This window comes from Ambystoma mexicanum, chromosome 5q (genome assembly GCF_040938575.1).
Source record: "Ambystoma mexicanum isolate Mex_15411 chromosome 5q, UKY_AmexF1_1, whole genome shotgun sequence".
Lineage (NCBI taxonomy): Eukaryota > Metazoa > Chordata > Amphibia > Caudata > Ambystomatidae > Ambystoma > Ambystoma mexicanum.
This window is the reverse complement of record NC_090933.1, coordinates 47,548,912-47,567,882: the sequence shown is the minus strand read 5'-3', so window position 1 is coordinate 47,567,882 and position 18,971 is coordinate 47,548,912. Positions and strand designations below refer to the sequence as shown.

At 48.0% G+C, this 18,971-nt stretch overlaps 1 protein-coding gene across 6 annotated transcripts in view; it reads left to right on the top strand.

The window, feature by feature from the left end:
* The window catches only part of PHACTR1 (phosphatase and actin regulator 1), a 1,343,031-nt gene that overhangs the window by 772,178 nt on the left and 551,882 nt on the right, over positions 1-18,971 (top strand). The window contains exon 1 of one of the 6 annotated variants that reach the window (XM_069620494.1): positions 7,295-7,664. The exons of 2 other annotated variants lie outside the window; for them this stretch is intronic. In XM_069620494.1, coding sequence (XP_069476595.1) covers positions 7,349-7,664 — 316 coding nt within the window. In that variant the 5' untranslated portion in view covers positions 7,295-7,348. Of the gene's footprint in view, positions 1-7,294; positions 7,665-18,971 lie in introns of those variants that run through there. 3 more of the 6 variants (XM_069620497.1, XM_069620499.1, XM_069620498.1) reach the window with 3 other exon arrangements.

Genomic DNA, 18,971 nt, shown 5'->3' with positions numbered 1-18,971 from the left:
CTTGCCTTTATTACTTACTAGTGTGCAGGCCAGTGTACACTTGCCGAAGTGCGTGTTTTCATTCACACAGTAGCACCAGTATATATCCTAAGCATACAGCTCCCTCTAGCGGTGACAACAGGTGAAGCGATGCAAGTTACACCACTGTATATCCTAAGGCAACAATTCCCTCTAGTGGAGCATTCTGTGTGTGCGGGCAGCCTCTACTGCGCATGACGGCAGCCGACAAACATACATCTGGCCTTTTAATATTGTTAGATATTTTATTAATTTAAATGAATACATCCCTAACCTTACTGCAAAATGCAGATGAGCCGCTGCACAAAGTGCAAATCACAATATATACATTACTTAAATACAGGATAAAATTTAAATAAGGGAAACTTTAGTAGACGAAATTGTGATACACCAGAAAAATTAATCCAAAAGGTATCAAAAGTAATCAAACTGAATTCTAAGAATACGTGGCTGCCCTAAGAACTTGGCAAATACCAACATTTCAATTTCCTCCAAAAGGATGGAAGGGAAGTATCTTGACAAAGGTGCAGAGGCAGAGGAAATGAGTAATATGTGCCTGGAGCCGGACATTCCCAGACTGTGGGATTTCCAAGGATTCTAGAGACTTGCTAACGGTAACACGGAAGGGACCACTTCCTACCAGCTTTACAGTCAATGGGATTTGAACCACGAGCTGCCTCATTTACTTTTGATACTCACCTCAAGGGGAAATCAATGAAAAAGCCAGACAACAGATATTACATATCTACGAATAGACTTCTTTGCTCTGCAAATCAAAAGAGCTGCAGAGTAGGAACTCTAAAGCATTACTCACATCTAAATGCAATGGTGGAAATCCCTTGGACGCTGGTCCAAAATGAATTGACAGGAAGAAAAGTTCTAGCGCGGGAAGGATGGGAAAGTTGATGTTGAGTTTTTTTTTTTTTTTTATCTCCATGAGCGTGAAAGGAACATTTTAATTCAGGCAGAACCCAAGTGACCTGTGAAAGGCACATTTTGGAGAAGTAGTTCCGTTATTGGCCAAGTTCGTGAGCCATGAAGAAGGTGAAGGATATCCCTCTTGAGTCCCAATACACAATAATAAGTCAGAAGGCAGCGCCCCAGAGCCCAATGCTTTAAAAGCTGCCAACAAACTCAGCAAGACCATCAAGCACGTGCCAGGAGGAGGTCGTCCACCGCTTGGAAAATGATAATCTCAGGCTAACGTCGGGTCAAAGGTCAGGCTAAGGTCCAAGGAGGATGCATTGGTCAATGTGGCCTTGTAGTTGCCATGCCACTACCTTTCGATGATCTTCCATGGTAATGTAATGGCGAGGAAAAGTAGTGCCGGGCCATGGGGATATTAGTCGTAGCTCCAAAGAGGAGGGAAGATCACCCTGCGCGCGAGAATAATAATGAACGATCTTGCAAAGCGAAGGCCTCTCCTGAAGGGCCTGTCGTTACTTTAGAAGGTTTGATGCATGGGAGCAACATAACCTATGAGGGGCAATGCATCCCGAGGAGGCTGTTGAACGATATGCAGCTGCAGGCTCGCTTTGCTAATCACAGAAAGCACGGAATTCTATAAAGAATGCACTTTATCATTTATTTTGGTTTGGCTGGAAATGTTATTAACCTTTGATTGGCCAAGGAAAAAAGTGGAAATAGCAAAAAATGCTGATGAACCCCCTATCTTCCTTTTTTCCCCCTTCAATCGCCTTTCGTCAGGAATATGGAAAAATGGCTATAACTGCAACGGTACTCTTCTGAATTGGACTAGCCCAGAGGCCTGCAACCTGTGTTCCTCCGGATGTTTTGGACTATGACGCGCCTGATCTCTGACCACTGGCTCTGCCGCCTAGGGCTGATGGGAATTGCAGTGCAACACATCTTAAAAGCGAAAGGTTGCAGATCCCTGGGCTTGTCTCTTTAGTTCCCTTGACCCCTCTACCTGTCCACCATGGTGTTCTGCGGCTATTTTGCTCATTTGCTTTATGTGTTGCTGTTTGTTGCCCTCCTGTAAGTCATGTCATCTTCGTCTTCATTCCTTCTAGCACAGAGTGGCATATTGCACCTTATCAAAACAATCTACTCACATCAGGAGGGGTATGCTACTCTGGGTAGTCGGCCAGGAACATGGGACTGGCAGAAAGGGCGGGAGTAAGGGGCAGAGGAGAGGCGTGGCGTCAAGTCTTACCCAGGTGTGAGAAGTGCCACCTGATGTAACAGTATGATTGCTGGGGTGATGGCTAGGGTGGGAAGGAGATCATCACTTAGTTGTGAAGAGGCTGTGAGTGAAGCATGGGATGTCCCTCTACCCCTTGCCCATGTACCCCCGCCGCTCCCCCAGCCTTGCTTGTAGGACTGAAGGATGTCACACTACTGGAGCAGAGCTCTTTTGGGAGGGCCTAAAGCAGAGACTGTCAGCTAGTATTGTCATAGGGTTTATAGTGACTTTTTTGAACGCCATATTTTCGAAATGCCATTTTCTCGACACAATTTTGCCCCCACAACCCCCTGTTTTTTTTATTGATATTTTTTTTTAGTAACCAAACAAAAATAAAACATAAACTAAAAAAATAACCATTCGAAGAAAAAAATGCAGCATTTTGTTTTTGAAAACATGGCATTTTCGAAAATATGTTTTTGAAATATTGACTGGATACCTTGTCACAGATAGCAGGGCAGCTCTCGATGTGTTAGTGATGTCTCTGGTGGCAGCAATTACCTGTAGTGCAGGAAACTGGCCAAAGGGTGCTGTCCCTCCCTGCAGGCCTCTTCCCCAAATCCAACTTTAGGAACATTGTGCCTACTCCCACCTGGACTTAGAGGAGCTTTGGGATATCTGAATCCCATGAGAATTCCTGGCTTGGGATGGGCCAGCAGGGTATTATCATGTACTCTTTGCTCTTATTCTAAAAGAGGGCAACATGGTCAAGAAAGACCTCAGTCTTTGCATGTTCTCAATAACCCCAGTAACAATGGGCCTCATTTCGGGTTTGGAGCTAACCATGGAGTAATTAGCTTCATGGTTGCCTCCGAAACCGTCCCAAATCCGGCATGGTGAATGGAGTAATTACCGGTCCATTCCAGGGTTGGAGGGACCGGTAATTCCCCATTCACCTTTTGCCCTTCCCCATTCCCATTTCTGCCCCATAGGGCTCAATAGGAATGGGGAAGGAGGTAATTACGGTACCGTAATTACCTCCGAGGTACCTTTGCGGGTCCCGTACTTAACTCCTGCTAAAAGCAGGAGGTAAGGAAGGGCCCGCAAAGGGAACTCGGAATACGGAGGTAAGGGATTACCAGCATCGGCACACTTACCGGTGCCGATAATCCCTTACCTCCAACCTCGTAATGACCCCCAATGTATTATACATAAAGAAATAAAGATCTGAGTCACGAGACTCCTTCTGGAATATGGGCATACATCTGTCTATTTTATTTTATTTTTTTATTTACATAGTGCACAACAGCCCGGGGGCATCGCGGCACTGTCACAGAGCTTGGCAAGTTGCTTGGTGTCATACGTATGTATGGGTGCACCCGTTCGTTTGGTTACAGAGAACGTGAGCATGCATGACGATGAGAGAAATGTGAGCAGACGTTATTCAAGCTTGCTTACGGTGGCACATCCATACATGTGATGTCTACACAGTTCGTTTGGTTACAGAGAACGTGAGCATGCATGACGATGAGAGAAATGTGAGCAGACGTTATCCAAGCTTGCTTACGGTGGCACATCCATACATGTGATGTCCACACAGTTAGTAGAGGTTACTTAAACAGCCAAGTTTTGAGGGCTTTGCGGAATGCAGGGTGGGATGCTTCTTTGCTGAGGGTAAGTGGCAGGGGATTCCTTTGCCTGGCAGCAATGAAGGGGAAGCTGGCGAGGGACTCACTCCAATAAACGTATGAGCCGTCTAAAGGAGAGTGTGAACCCAGAAAACGTGTCTTCGGTCAAAGGCAGTGTCCCACATCATCAAAGTGGGGACCAGCGGGCACTGAGGGAGCGGTGGTGGCAGACATCAATCGCCCTTTGATTTGAGGTGGTAGCTACAATCTGCGGCACTGCAGCGATTTCAGCCAGTTGGCCCAAAGTTTGCTGAGGTACGTTGTGAGACAGACTTGTATTTCCCTCTGAGCAGCTCTCGCAAATGTGTTGCTTGATTTTTTTCACCTGAAATAAGACCCATTTCTCCATCATCAGATGATGCCGTGTAAGCATCTCAGTTTCCACTGGAAGGGAAACCGTCCCAGAACACACTGTTTGCTGGGCAGCAAGAACTAAATCAGGAGTCAACTAACTGAGCTTCTGCCGAGCGGCACTTGGTCGAAAATACCCTTAGCATCCCCTGAAACATTGAAGAGCAACGCCATCTTGTGTTGATGGGATTCATATGATCTGATATGATAGTTTATTTATATAGTACCTATACACAATGTGTTTCAAAGCGCTTCACCAATGTGTATAAAAGTTTTGAATTTATCATCACCACTGGCAATCGCTCTGGACATCCTTCCATTGCATCGGTGTTCTGCCAACAGCACCTTTTCAGAAGGAGAAAAACCTGTGCAAGCCAGCCTTTGTCCCACCCTAAAAGGGGGGAAGTGCAGCCCAAATTGCTGTGTGACATCACATATCCATGGGACCACAAGTCACCTGAGCATGCTACCCCTGAAGCAGCACCAGGTGAGGTCGAAAAAATAACCAACCCTCCCTGCTCTCATTGTGCGCAAGTTTTCCATAGCATTCCAGCCAATTGACTGTGCTTTTAGTTTTTTTTTTGACAAAGCGTTTTGTTTATTTACTTTTCCAAACCGCAGTCCTTCCTGCGTAGGCAGTGGTTTCTGTACAGGCACACTTGTTCTAAACTCATTGTTTGGCCGATGAAACAATGAGCGGAAGCCCATCAAGAAATGTTTCTAGAAGAGGCAGAGCTTTGAAAACAATTGCCTCTGCTGCCTGACCATAAAATGAGGGTTACCTTTGCTAATCCTACATGTCGCCATCCTACAGGGAGCTCTCTGCGCCCAGTGGGGGTGAATGCAGGGGTGGACTGGGAACCAAAAGAGACCCTGGGAATAATTTTCAAAGTGTGCCCATATTACAGATTGTCAGCAAGTCCAACCCTTTTCCTGTGTGAAAATTTGGAAATCCCTCACAAAAGAGGTCCTTGATGCAGAGGGCAACCGGGAATCTCCAGAGTGCCCTATAGGCCAGTCCACCACTGGGTGAATACAGACATGAACATGGTGCTGATTGGTTTGCGAACTCGGGGGACCCCTTGAACCATCACTCTGGATCTCTCAGGCCATCAATAATCAGTGCAACGGCCTAGCAAGAAACCACACAATGTCTCAACAACAAATCACCCCACCATCTCTGATGCCACTGGGTGGGTTACAAAGTAAGGACTTTTTGGCTCTTCGCGCCCAGACTCTTACCAACAAAGCCAACCTTCGGCAGACCCCCAGCTCTGATCAGGAGATGGCCAACACAGCAGAGGCAATACAAAACAGTGGCACGGTATTAGCAGGCTTTAGGGCGCCCACTGGTACACCTGTCCTGTGACATCTCCTGCCCACTGTCATCTATGCAAACACTCAGCTGCCAAGCAGGGGGTGTTGCTAGGTCTGGGAAAAATCCGGGGCTACACGAATGTCGGGACTGTGGGGACTCGGACTAGCTATCCTTTTGGTTGTGACCCCTGAGCTTCTATCCGGGCTACAGTGAAAACAACCATGGCCTCCCCCGTCCCTCCCTCCAGCGACGCCTCTGCAATATCTTCACAGCTCATGTCCCCAGTATTGTGGCGAGGACGGGTGCAGGTTTTCCAAGGTGCGTGTGTTGGGGGCAGGAGCATAGACTTTTGGTTTTGCCGGCAGGGAGTGGGGACAGGCGGCGGCAAAAAAAAAGTCCTATTGTAAGTATAGGGACTTTCACGAAATTCACCTTTCCCGGGGTCAGGGGGTGCCCGGGGCACCGGAGCACCTGCATATGCAGCTCTCCTGGTTGAGGGCACTCTGGTCTGGGCTTTGATACTGGGATGTTGTTCATACCCACTTCCTATCGGGTTTGCTAGTGATGTAGTGATGGCGTAGCGTGCCCGGTGCAGTGTTTTGGAGCCTTAGCTATACAGGAACTAGGACATTATATAATATTCCCACTAACAAACCCACCCCTTCTCTTATTTTCAGCTCGGCCAGAACACCTGGAGACCATGCAAATGGCAGTGGCTTGTGGTAAAATCCTAATAACACACAGGGCCGGCCTTAGAAGCCGCAGCGCCCCGAGCAGCAAATCAAAAATGTGGCGCCCTTCGCCCCACGCGCCCCCTAGTCATGCGGCATGGGGTGGGGGAGCATCACATTTTTCAATCGGCACAGCAGGCACCCTATTAACACAGGGTCAATGCCCGGGTGTTGAAAGCAAGACCACGCAGAGCAACAGAGGTTCGAATCCCAGATCCGCGCTTAGAAACCAAACTCAGGTACGGTATTAGGCGCGTTATGAAAAAACAATTAAACAAATGCGCTCCATCCCGATAGCAGAATGCATTTAATTTCAATAGGGCGCCTGCCACACCATCTCCCACCATGCTGCGCGGCCCGCCCTGCCCAAAGGCTGGCTCTGATAAAACAACATTATGTAATGGTGGCGGGGGGGGGGGCGCAGGCAGGTGCTCTCCGAGGTGTGATGTGGAAATGGTAGTATGGTGTGGGTGGTTTTAAATTGTTGCGATGAAATATCCACGGATTATTTATTGTATGTGCTAATACCACTGTGTCGATGACACTGCCTGCCGCTGCAGACTGCAAGAGTGCCTTTAGCATTTGATTGGCTGACTTGGTTGGGGCATGGCTTCACACACGTGTCTTTCCTTTGGCACAGCTGAGTCTTTGTTCTGAGCAGCCGGGCCTAAATTGCACATTGTGCTCCAGGATACTTGCGCACCGAATGTTGTGCAGGTGGCCTAAGTGGCATGCATGTCCATCCCCTGGCCGGCGTGCTTAGTCTCCAGCTTTGCCTGCGTTCTCTGTGTTTCTTCTATTTATCCATAGGTGCATTTGTGCGTGCGTTTGTTTATGTGGCTCAATTCCACACCCTTTGGTGTTGTTCAGCTTTGGAGAGAGTGCGTGGAGCGTCCCAGGTGTAGCATTGATTTACGGACCCCATCCCCCAGCTCGGAATGGTTCACACAGCGGGTTCTTAGAGGTCACTAAGACTTCAGAGAGACTCCTTCGCCCTCCCCCTTCTGTGTTTTCCCCCCGCTAATCCCCGCGTGCGTGTGTGCGTGTGTGCACGCGCCGGTGTGTGTCAGATCACAGCCGAGGCCGGAGTGGACGGATGGCGGCTTTCACACACGCCAGGCAGCCCGGGAGGTTTCCCTTCTCCGCCGCCGGCGCCGCCGGCGCCGCCGCCTCCTCCTCCGCCTCCCCCTCCTCCTCACCGGCGCCGGGCTGCAGGGAGAGCGGTGCCCCAGACGCGGCCAGCCAGGGGAAGCCGAGGAAGAAAGCCTTCTATCTGGTGAGGATGAAACCGCTCAAGGAGCCGAGCAGCACCACCAACAACAACAACGTGTCCTTTGTCATCCACTGTCACATCGGACAGGAGATCAAGCACATCTGCAGCAACTGCAGCCGCGGGGAGGAAGCGCGGGACGGTGAGTGCCCGGGCGTCTGCGCGCGGTGGACTCGCGGCATATGTGGGGGACGGGGTGCTACTGTGGGGGCTGGGGAGCGAGGGGTACTGTGCATGTGTGTGCGCGGGATGGCGATGAAGTGCTGCGGTTCTTGGCTGGTGCCGCTTTTGCCCGAAAGGATGTTTTTGTGTCTGCCGTGTGTCTCTGCCTGCAGTACAGCCTGTGTGTGTATCCTCCGCACTGCCATTGTTTCTGTTGCGCTTAGTGTGCCAGGAGGTCAGGTGGGCGGGGGCGTGCGCGTGTGTAGGCTGTCAGTGCGTGTGCGTGCGCCCCGGACAGGGCTTGTATTTACATCAATGCGTGTGTCTGTCGGCCTGTCTGACATCGTACTCGCAAGACGCTTCTGTGGGCAGCAGCGTCCCCGCGCGAACTGCAGGGGCGTAGCGGGAAGCGTCCCTAATATCTCCGGGTCGTTTGTGGTGGGTTGGGTGAGTGGCTGGGGAGAGGGGGCTGGAATTGGAATTCATTGGAAAAAGGGTCCCCGCGGCTTGCACTTCCCTTATTTGCAGCCGCAGCCTGGGTATCTGTTTCACTCTCTCTGTCCCTGCCCAATGCATTAACTAGTTCTCCTGCACACACTGCGGTAGAATGTCCCTGGCTTCCGAGTATTCCTGTCTGGGGCAGTGGTTTGCAGCTGGATTGGGAGAGGGTGTGGGGGGAGACTCGCTCGCGGCCCTGCCTGCAGTCAGCACAAAACTGGGCCGCGGACGTATCGATCCGCCTCTTTTTATTGGGATGCGTGGCCCTCCTCCATCAACTGCCTCCGAACAGTGTGGGACGCATCGGCGTTTTTTATGGTCAAGGCCAGTGTCTAGATGGGGGAGGCGAGAAGGGGTTTATTTAAAGGGCTGATAGCAGAGAAACCTAGCGAATACGCATGGCCGTGCAGCGGGACCAGGCCGTATTTTCATTTCGCTGCTGTCAGCGTTTATAGAAAGCAGAAGTCTGGCCGAGGCGCAGCCGCACTCTTGAATAACACCGTAGCTGCTGCTGCTTTTTTCTTGCCCATGCAGGCTGCCTCTGGTTTCTTGGGCCTTTTTACCTCACGCTAGAAGGCCCTGCCCACGCGCCAGTGCTGTGAGTGTAGGGCCAGTACGATGTTTCCGTTGATAAATGTTGCGTAGCCGAGGCCCTTTACTTTTCTTGGTGTAGCCCCATCCAGTGGTGGAGCCAGGGGTGACAAAGTGGGAGCCGCTGTGACCAGTGTGCCCACCCAGAGTCCCTGTGGAGCCCCCCCCCCCGGCTCTCCCCACCCCACCCAAAGCTGCCTCTGCTACTGGCCCCGTCCGTCGCTAAAGGATAGCCTTGCCTTCGCTCCTCACCCACTCTCTGCCTTTCGTGCTGGACCTGGACGTACTCTGTGCTCTCCTCAGACGACTCACCCATAATCCGCCCCCGCCCTCTGCATGCATTAAGGGGAGGGTAGCCAGATGACCCCATGGCACGAGGGCGCCATTGGTCCACTCGTGCTCATGCATTTCACAAACTAATTAATTCTGGGACTTGCAGTCTTTCATACTCTCAATTAAAGAAAGTCGACTTTGTGACCCTGACTCCATGAGTTTTAGGAAAGCTCGGCAATCCAGCAGGCATGGTGTTCAAGTCATTTTTCGTCACTCAAGCCTTGTAAGCTCGTGTCCACCACTGGACCACGAACCCAGGTTGGACTCGCCACCGCGGCTCCAAGGCCTGGTTTGGATTCCTACATCCGGAAAGCCATCAGGGTTGTAGGCCTCCTGTCTGCGGTGAGCTCCATTGTGATTTTTGACAAGACTAGTGCGATAACCATGGCCTAGGGCCTGCTTTTTGGTTTCACTCTGCAATACTCTGCTTATTGGACTATTTGGAACCCATGCCATCACTGATGGGCGTGATCAGAGGAAATCCTGGGAGCGCTCAGGAGTTAGCTGCGCGGCCTCTTGCTTTCAAACGCTCTGGTAGTTGTGTCCATCTAATAATAATCACTACAGACAATATTTTCAGTTATCTGGAAGAGGGCAACTGAATGAAGTAATAGCCTAGATGGCTGGGCCCCCACTAAGGTCAGAAGGTACCTCGCTACCGTGCCACGCCACGCAACGCATATTGAATTAGCTTAATTTTCCTTCAAAGTCATATTGTAGATAAAAGCGCAATCGCCGAACAGACGAGTAGAGACAGTCCAAGTCTAGGGGAAGATTTTTCTCCAGAAAATGCAAATTTCTTATCAGCACAGATTTAAAAAAAAATGCTCATCAGATTTTATAAATCACCTGCAGATTTTGAAATGCTTGGCTAGTTCCTGCAGATTTTCAGAACGTTTTCCGTAGATTCGGACTGCCTCTACACATGAGTGATCAGCACCAGTTGTTGTTACTTGATCTGCAAGTGGTCAACTTCAAGGGCACCTTCATCCCTACCCTTTGTGGTAATAATGCCAACCGAAAGAGTGGCAAGGCTGGACATGCCGCGTGATGGCAAACCATTATTGGAGATTGTGCACTAACTTACAATTCTGCAAATCTGCTTCGGAAACCCAACTCCATTACAATAACACATTAGGACATATCTGCCTTCTTATTTTTCCTGCACCATGGTCCACCTAACAGGACCGGCACGCAAACATGCTATCTCAAAACATTCTTTCCCCGCTGCATCCCTCCCTCCCTCTGCTCGGAGAAGCTATTTCCCTGCTTTAAGATACTCGCTCAGTACGCCACTACTCGTGAAGTGGAGGTTCTATCACGTGGGGGATATGGCGCAGTATAAAAGCATGCTAACATGACATAAAAGAAGGTGGGATGCGATTTAGGCTTCAGTGGTGGCAGTTCTGGAATGGTTCCGTTTTAAAATTAAAGTGTAGGAAGCAGTTGAAACTTGCACTTGCACTGAACGTTCCCTTAAACAGAAGATGCATGTCTTTGGGGGTTTGTGTTGTGTGTGGGAAGGGGCATGGTGATGGGGTTTGTGCAGGGACGTCATTTCACCAAAATGCCAGGGGGTAGCGGAAGTGACATCACACGACCTTTGACCCCTGGTGACATCACAGGAAGTGATGCCATTTGACCCCACCCAAAGTGAAACCGTGGGATGCGATGGAACGTGACCTTTCACCCATTGACAAAACAGGAAGTGCTATCACATAGCATTGTACACTACAAACAAATATGGTTACGATACCACTATAATGTGATGTACATTCATACAAGAATGGATCGCCATATGTATCGTTAAGATCAGTGTGTATAGGCCCATATTACCAAATTACTGTGAATGCAAGCAGACGTCCATGACCAAATGATAATGATGTGTTAATATATAGCACTTACGCTTAGGTGCTTTATATAGAAAAAAAATACACCCAATATCACCCAACCTGTGTTGGTACTCATTTATCGACCTCAGAAGGATGAAAGGCTGAGTTGAGGCGTTTAAGAACAGACTAAATCAGTGACTCACCCCCTGAAGTGTACCTGAAATAAACCTTTAATGAGTCTAGCAATTATTGTATAGAATTCCAGAAGAGCACATTATTTGGTAGTCCTAATCTTTCTTAGTTAGGGTCGGTGCTGAAATTGTTAGACTTGTGTCGCTCCTTTTCTTCTTTTTTTTTAAGGGGCTTTAACAAGAAAGCCAGCCACTCCAGAACTAAAGAGCCACATGGTGCTGGTCACAGCACGATGTTGCATTCCAAAAAAATATATATATTTTTTTCTTTTTTATTTCTAGAGGTCGCAAGGGTGACCACAGAGGTTGCGGGGGAGACCTCAGAGGTCGCAGTTGTGACCTCTGGCGACCCCTAAATGACGTCCCTGGGTTTGTGATTATCTGGGGCAAGCCAGCAGGGAACACAGTTTCACTACTTCTTTTTGTAAACTTCTACCACTGACCCAAACACTTCCTTAAGGCCAACCCTCACTATACACCTCAGTCTCCTTAGGTTGTCTAAAACGTTCCTCATCCAACCCTACCACTTCGGAAACCGCCTCACTGCAGATTCCCCAAGTACGCTTTTCCCGAATGGAGGGTGTAGATTGTTCACACTGGCCTGGCTCAGCACAGTAGGAGGGTGTAGGGTGTCTGTTGCGCAGTTGCTGGCGGCTCCCCCGCAGTTAGAAGGGAAGCGAGGCAGAGTAGAGGACGGGAGGTTGAGGGATTCTCAACCGAAGCACAAAGATACAAGGGGCGGGGGGGCGAAGGTGCGAGGGTGAAAACAAAGCGAGCAGAGTTTGGACCATGCTGAAGAGAAGTGTGCTCGGGTGGAGGCCTCCAAGAAAAGTTATACACAAATGAGGGATGCGGGAAAAGGATATAGAACCTCACAGCTCACTCCTACCCCGCTTCAAAGACATAGATCGCCTGTCTTTTATACTTCCTGTGCATGAAGTTAAGAAGAGTGGACAGAGATTCCAAGTGTCCATAACATTGACTTTGAGTGATTGCCCACCTTGGGCCTACCCCTAATTGGTGGCTGTCCCACTACTGAAATTGACCCAGGATTGTCTGCGCCGCAACCATGAATCTTGATTCGTGTCAGGTGCCAGTGGTTTTGTTTTGAATTCGAATTTTGACCAGAAACTGTATGCAAAGCGACATTTTGGCATTTCACCTCCAGGGGGAGTAGGGGGGCAGAATATAGCAATAATCAATGTCAGGGTGTGAGCATGCCCCATTTGTTTCATGGTTGAGCCACATGTTGTCTAGGAGGCAACTGGGTGTGTGCGGTCCTTAGTCCAACAGGCCGATGTGAGCCAGTTTTATGGCCCAATGTGGGACACTTTATTGAGTTTATGCACTGCACACAACTGCTCGTTTTAACCAATATTAATTACCCAATGTACGTAAATATGCACGGGCAGAAAACTGCGCACGCATGTATTATTCCCACAGTTTGTCATGAAAAGTCACAAATGTACCTTTGTGACTGTGGGCCAATTTGTTGTGGTGCCCAGGACTATTTCATGACCCGATCTGACCCTAATCCACTACCTTACGTAGAATGCAAGCGCCGGAGTAAAGCAATTGTAATATCGCGTGGCCCGTATCTAAGGAGGATTCAGGTTTTACAAAGAACTTAAGGAAGCCCTTGATGTTTCCCACAATGCTCCAACCTTGTCAGCAGTGGCTAGTGACTCCAAAGTGTTCACTGTCACCTGGCTTGCACATACACTTTCTCTTTCCTTTGCCTCCTCTTATCTCCAGAGTCTGCGCTCAGTGAGGAATGTAGCTTCCCAACATATATGCTTGGCTCATGGCATAGGATGCAGAAATCTCTGGCATTTACGTCATGTCAATTCATCTTTGCTTAATGCATAAAAAAGAATCCACACTCCGGAATGCCTTCCAAAAAATGGAAACAAAACAGCTTGGTTGCCTCTGCTGGAAATTTAATGGAACGAGTCCCAGATGTTCCAGGCTTGACAGAACAGTCTTTGTTTTTATCCACTGGGTTTGATAGGTGTGCCTGCCTTGTGTTTTGTAATGGTGTGGACTTTATTGCTGCCATTTAGTAATGACAAACTGTTTTGAGGCATTTGAGGCTGTGCTCGGTAGTAACCCATTCATAATACTGGTGAACAGAACACTAACCAGTGTTTCGGTGCCCACTATCCAGCACTTACTCCACATAGGGTAGGACTGAAGTTAGAAAAGTATATTACCCAGTACTAGAATAAATAGGGAGTGCATTTTACTGTGCAAAAACACTGACAACACGTACGTCTGTCAGTGTTTTGTCAAGTGTATTAACCTACGGAACCTACCTACCGTATGACAGCCAAAACCTAATGTTTTTTTGATATCCAGTATCGCTTTTGGGTGCCTCTAAGTCTATTCCTGCCCTGCTGTGGCCTCTTCTCAGAGTGTATTAGAGATCGGAAGTCCTTTTCTCATCAGTTTATGCCAAATGTTGTAAAAAACCGATGCAACCCAACCTGTACATGGTTATGTAATATGTGTTATGTATATAGTACCTAACTGCCTTTGTGATGGCCTTGAAGCGCTTGGGGTTTCTAAGAATTTGACAGACCATAGACTGAAAATACATGAAAAGAAGTATATTGTATGGCAGGGGAAGAACATTACATGGTATTGTTAATTTATAGTTGCAGACGAGTGTCAATTTTGGCAGAGGTGACCAGTCCTGTAACAATATATTTAGCAGTTGTATGTGTTGGGTGAAGGGTGCTGAGTGTATTCCGATGGCAGTATATTTGTGTGTGCTGTCATGGGGACGGAATTCGGTGTGGGGCTCTGTTACCTATAGCAATGTTGCACGAAAATGTTGATGTGATATGTGACTGTCAATCCCTAGAACAACTGATTGCAGTTATGGGCTTTGCAATTACATGTTTGAGAGTGTAAACAGAAACTTTGATTGAGCCCTTGATTTTTCATGATGGGACAATACAAATGGCACATCCTGTCTCTTTTCCTTTTTTTACTATTGGTGCTAAAATGTAATTCAAATAAATAGGCACATGGCCTCCTCGAAGACAATGGGCCTCATTACGACCCAGGCGTTAACCATGGCGCTATTAGCGCCATGGTTGACGCCGGATTCCGCCATGGTGAATGGCGGAATTACTGCCCCATTCCAAGATTGGCGGGGTGGTAATTCCCCATTTACCATTGGCCCTCCCCCATTCCCATTCTTGCCCCATAGGGCTCAATGTGAATGGGGAAGGTGGTAAATACAGCACTGTAAATTGCGGTACGGTAATTACCTCCAAGGTCCCTTTGCGGGTCCCTTCCTTAACGGCTGGGGACCTCGTAATTGGGCGGTAAGGGATTACCGGCACCAGTGCCCTTACCGGTACCGGTAATCCCTTACCGCCCGGGTCGTAATGAGGCCCAATATGTATTGGTGTGCCGCATTCACCTCTTTTATTCCTCCTCTTCTCCTTGCCTCGACATCTTTCCTTCTGAGCCAGTTGTTGCTCACTCAGGGCCTCACATCACTCTTCAGTGACTTGTCAGCACTATTCAAAACACCATGAATAAAAACATGCCTACTCATTACTCATTTGCCAACCAATATAGCCCTCCTCCTGCTCTTCCCATCTTGGCGTCCATTGTTTCATCGTCTCTTGCTGCCCTCTTCCAGTTCTCAACATGTTACCTCCCCTTCCCCTGTGCCTTTTATTCTGGTATTTTCGTCCTTCCATCTGTCCCTCCTCTTCCTGCTTCCTCCAGCTCTCCATCTTCCCTTGAACTATTTTCATGTGCTCCTACCCAATCCTGCCCCTTGGTGATTGCCATTTCTCCCCAAAGCCCTCCATCCATGCTCGCAGTCTTTACTCCCAAAGCATAAGCCCCCCTCTCCCGCACTCTTGACGCCTTTTTCTCTCCCTCCACTGCCCCACTGTGCAAGTGTTGGCTTCTGTCATCACCTCCCCGTGATAACCCTGTCCACAGGAATCCAAAAGCAATATGATCTGAGAGACGGATATGCGTTTCTATAGAAAGCTGGAGAATTGATGAAATGCCTGGGTTATGCATCATTACCCATTATCACCCCTCGTTTTCTTTCTCATTACAGTCCTTGCCATCATGGGGATCTGGGTAGGGTCTACTAAAATACCAACCGCTTTTCTCCTACCAAAAGGCTCCTTCCAGGAGTCCAATAATAAGGACCACTACTTTTCAGCATTCCTGTAGAGTGTACAAGCCGTCGACCATCAGGAGTGTTAAAGGCCTGTAGAGAGGCGGGCAAGGTGGGAGTAAGGGCTGTGGTGAGGAAGACAAGAAGTAGTGTCATTAAGATTAACAGTCACCAATACAGGCATTACACCCTTGTCACATCGCCGGGTGCCAAAAAAGACATCCGACCAAATTTAAAGTCCACTGCCCCTCGGATATTCTGCCATAGACATTCAGAATGTCCAACCCGTGCCTTGTTTGGTTGGATTTCAGCCAATTTAACCGCACAGAACAACCTAGTCAGTGATTTCTGAGCAGTTACGCCATCTGCTTTCGCGTTAAAATTGTATGCAACTTTACATATCCCTAGATGGGATGGCATTCCAAAACTTTCCACTAACTTTTGCACTGCCCAAACAATTGCAGGGTGCAGTGGAGAGCAGGTGGTCTGGGGTGGTGATCATACCTGAAACTAGAGCGGAAGCCACTCTGGTGGAGTCAGCAATCCAGGGAATGCCAGATTGTTCTGCAGGTCAATTAACCTATCCTTCGAGTTCTCCTCGGATGCATATCCCTTTGCTGAACAGGTGCATCAGCATCCTGCTAACGGGGATTATGAGATGAAAGTGAGGAGGGACAAGAGCAGGCAGGAAAGCACCTGTGGCGCCTCTATATTGGATTATCTTACGCTCTTGTAGCAAAGACGAGAGGGATCTCATGTGGAACATGGGAACGGAGGATAGCACGGGGGCAACGTGCTCGTCTTGAAAGCAAAACCACTCATAGCAACAGTGGTTCGAATCGCGGATTCGCCCTAAGAAACCAAACTCAGGCACGGTTATTAAAAGCAATTAAAAAAGCGTGGTAACTGGGATACAGCAGGACGAAAACTACTGGACTCGTGCGTGATAATTGTTTTTGGTTTTTTTAATGGAAGAGAAAGAAAGCTGCCCTCTCCTTCAATGGAGACTGGTGCTGATAAGGCAAACAGAAAAAAAGGACTAACCAGAAGTTCCTTATCATGGTGGCACTCAATACCTGTCCACAAATGTGCTGGGCAATATAGAACTGTATTGCCATGGCAGCAATGCGCAAGTGCTGGCAGCCACTCTGTCGGCTGGCTGCAGTGTGGCAGAACCCCAGAAGAGTGAGCCCCAGTCACATGTCTGTGTCAGTCCTGTAGTGCTGGAAATTGGAAAGGGGCCTAAAGGTCATACAGGCCATGTCAGCAAGATCATCCAAAGCAAAGTAGAGAGCGCGACACCTAGCCTGCCTCACAGCCACCAAAATCAGATGAAACACAGGGAGTCAGCCAGCGCCGGGACTCTGCACCCTGCCCGTGTAGAGAGAGAGATCAACAAGGAATGCCATGGGGGAGTGGCGCTTAGAGGACTTCCTGGATGGGTCCTGGAAAGTTCAGCTATCTTCCTGTCTCATCGCTGTGGGCACATCTCACAGCCAGAAGGGCTTCAATGAGGAAGGGTGGTAAAGCAAGTTGATACTAGTCTGAGAAATGTTTCACATAAGGCAGAAGAGGCATCGCGTCGTTAAGATTAGCACAGAAGCGGTGTCTAGTCAAATGGTCGACAGACAAAGGGTCGACAGTCAAAAGGTCGACACAATTTGGTCGACAGGTCAAATGATCGAATTTTTTTTTTAGTTATATATATATTTTTAGGTTTTCGTTTAGGGAAAAAAGTGGTTTTTAGCAAAAAAAGGGAGGTGGGGGGACACCCCAAAAAAAAAAAAAGAAATGTGAAAAAACAAATAAAAAAAAAATTCGATTATTTGACCTGTCGACCTTTTGGTGTCGACCATTTGTCCTGTCGACCATTTAGATTCGATCATTTGACCTACAACCCACAGAAGCATCTTTGAACTGCGTTTGTGCTGTGAGCACATGCTCTGTAATATTCTTCTGGTGACTATGTGCACTGTGCAAAGATGTTTACACATTCCATTATATATCACGTATCGATTCCGATGACCAATTGCTGTTTTTATAATTAGTGGGACTTATTTTTGAGTTATTAAAAACAGATGTATTGATGAATTGTTAAGTAGACGTTGTCCATGAATCGGTTTCTCTGAATCATACATAGTTAGCAGATGAGCGACACTAACAAAAAGGCAATGCTAGGCATTAGGTGCCAGTGTTCATTTCCTAGTGGTACTCATTGTAGGTAAATTAACACACAGGTGTACAACCTGAATACGAAAACCCCTGTCATTGCAAGTGTTCGATAAGTAGGCATTCGTTCAACGAAATATACAACTATTTCTTGCCACCATCTGCCTGTTAATCTTTTGAAACTGCCTAATCCCCCTTCATCTCTGTCAATTACCTGGCGAATGTCATGGTCAATTACCTAGCGCCCAGATGCCTCAGGGTTAGATGCGCTCTACAAATGCTAAAATAAATAAATAAATAGATAAACGGACCAATGGGTTCCTAACAATAAAAATTCACCCATTGGGACTTGAGAGCCCAGTGTTGAAGAGCCGATCCCTAAAATGTGTGGTCTCTCTCTCTCTTGTCAAATTTTGTTAGTCGTCCTTCTGTACCCATTTACGTATTTCTAAGTGAGTGGATGGCCCCGCACATGTGCGATAGCACCCCTTTGTCCTACCATGATAAAATAGATCTCTTCTTTGTAGGCGTAAATGATCCCTGGCAGATCTCTCTCCGCCAAGAGAAGCAGAAGAACACTATATCAATATTTCTGTTTCTGTTGCGCAATGGCGGTAAAGCCCAGTCTTCCCGGTGATGGCATCAGTTCTTCTCCTTACTGTTGCTTTTGGAACAATTACAAGTGGGCCATGCACTGGCCACAGTAAAGTGCAGGTTATTCTTGGACCACAGACTGAAGATGATAATGCACAGCGCACAGGATATCCTGTTCAGTTCCTCAATGATGCCCTGGAGAGCCATGTTCTTCTTGTGCAGTCGTCACCTTTTCACTGCTAATGGGCGCCCTTGCTTGCTTTCTACCCTTCACACACATCATGCCAATGAAGTATTTTTCAAGGTCATCAACGTAAAAGGGAGCCTTGATGTTCCAGTCCCCGCAGACATTTAGGGTACATTTTTATTTTAGTTGATAGTGCTTGTAAAGTGCCAAAGTACATTTGAAGAAGAAGATGCAGAGGAAAATCAGGGTGGGGGACTCTAGGTAGAAAGAGCTTATGCATAATATGTTATGTTATGTGAAATTGCCTTATACTGCGCACCGTTACCATTGGCATAGTCTTCAGGTGCTCACGAGGCTCTGTAAGAAAGAGGCCGGGTGGGTTAGTGAGGGAAGAGAGAGATAGGATAGAAGTTGTGCTCTTCTGTTGATGCTTGAGGAACCAGGAGGAATTGGAATCCTGTGCGAGTCGGTTTTCTAAGTTAGTTTTGATTGTGTGCACTAGCTGGTTGTATCCAGTGGGGTGAGACCCAGTAACAAGGATTGTTTCTTGTTTGCGGATGTTTGTTATGTTGGATGTGTGTTTTGCGTATAATTTGCCTGGCAGGTAGGGTGTGTGTGGTACTTGGGAAGTATGCAGGAGAGGAGCAGGAGCTGGGATGGTTAGTACATTGGATACTCCCAAAGTTTCTAAAGTGCGATACCTTGGTTACCGTCACAGTACTTCTGAGTTGTTATA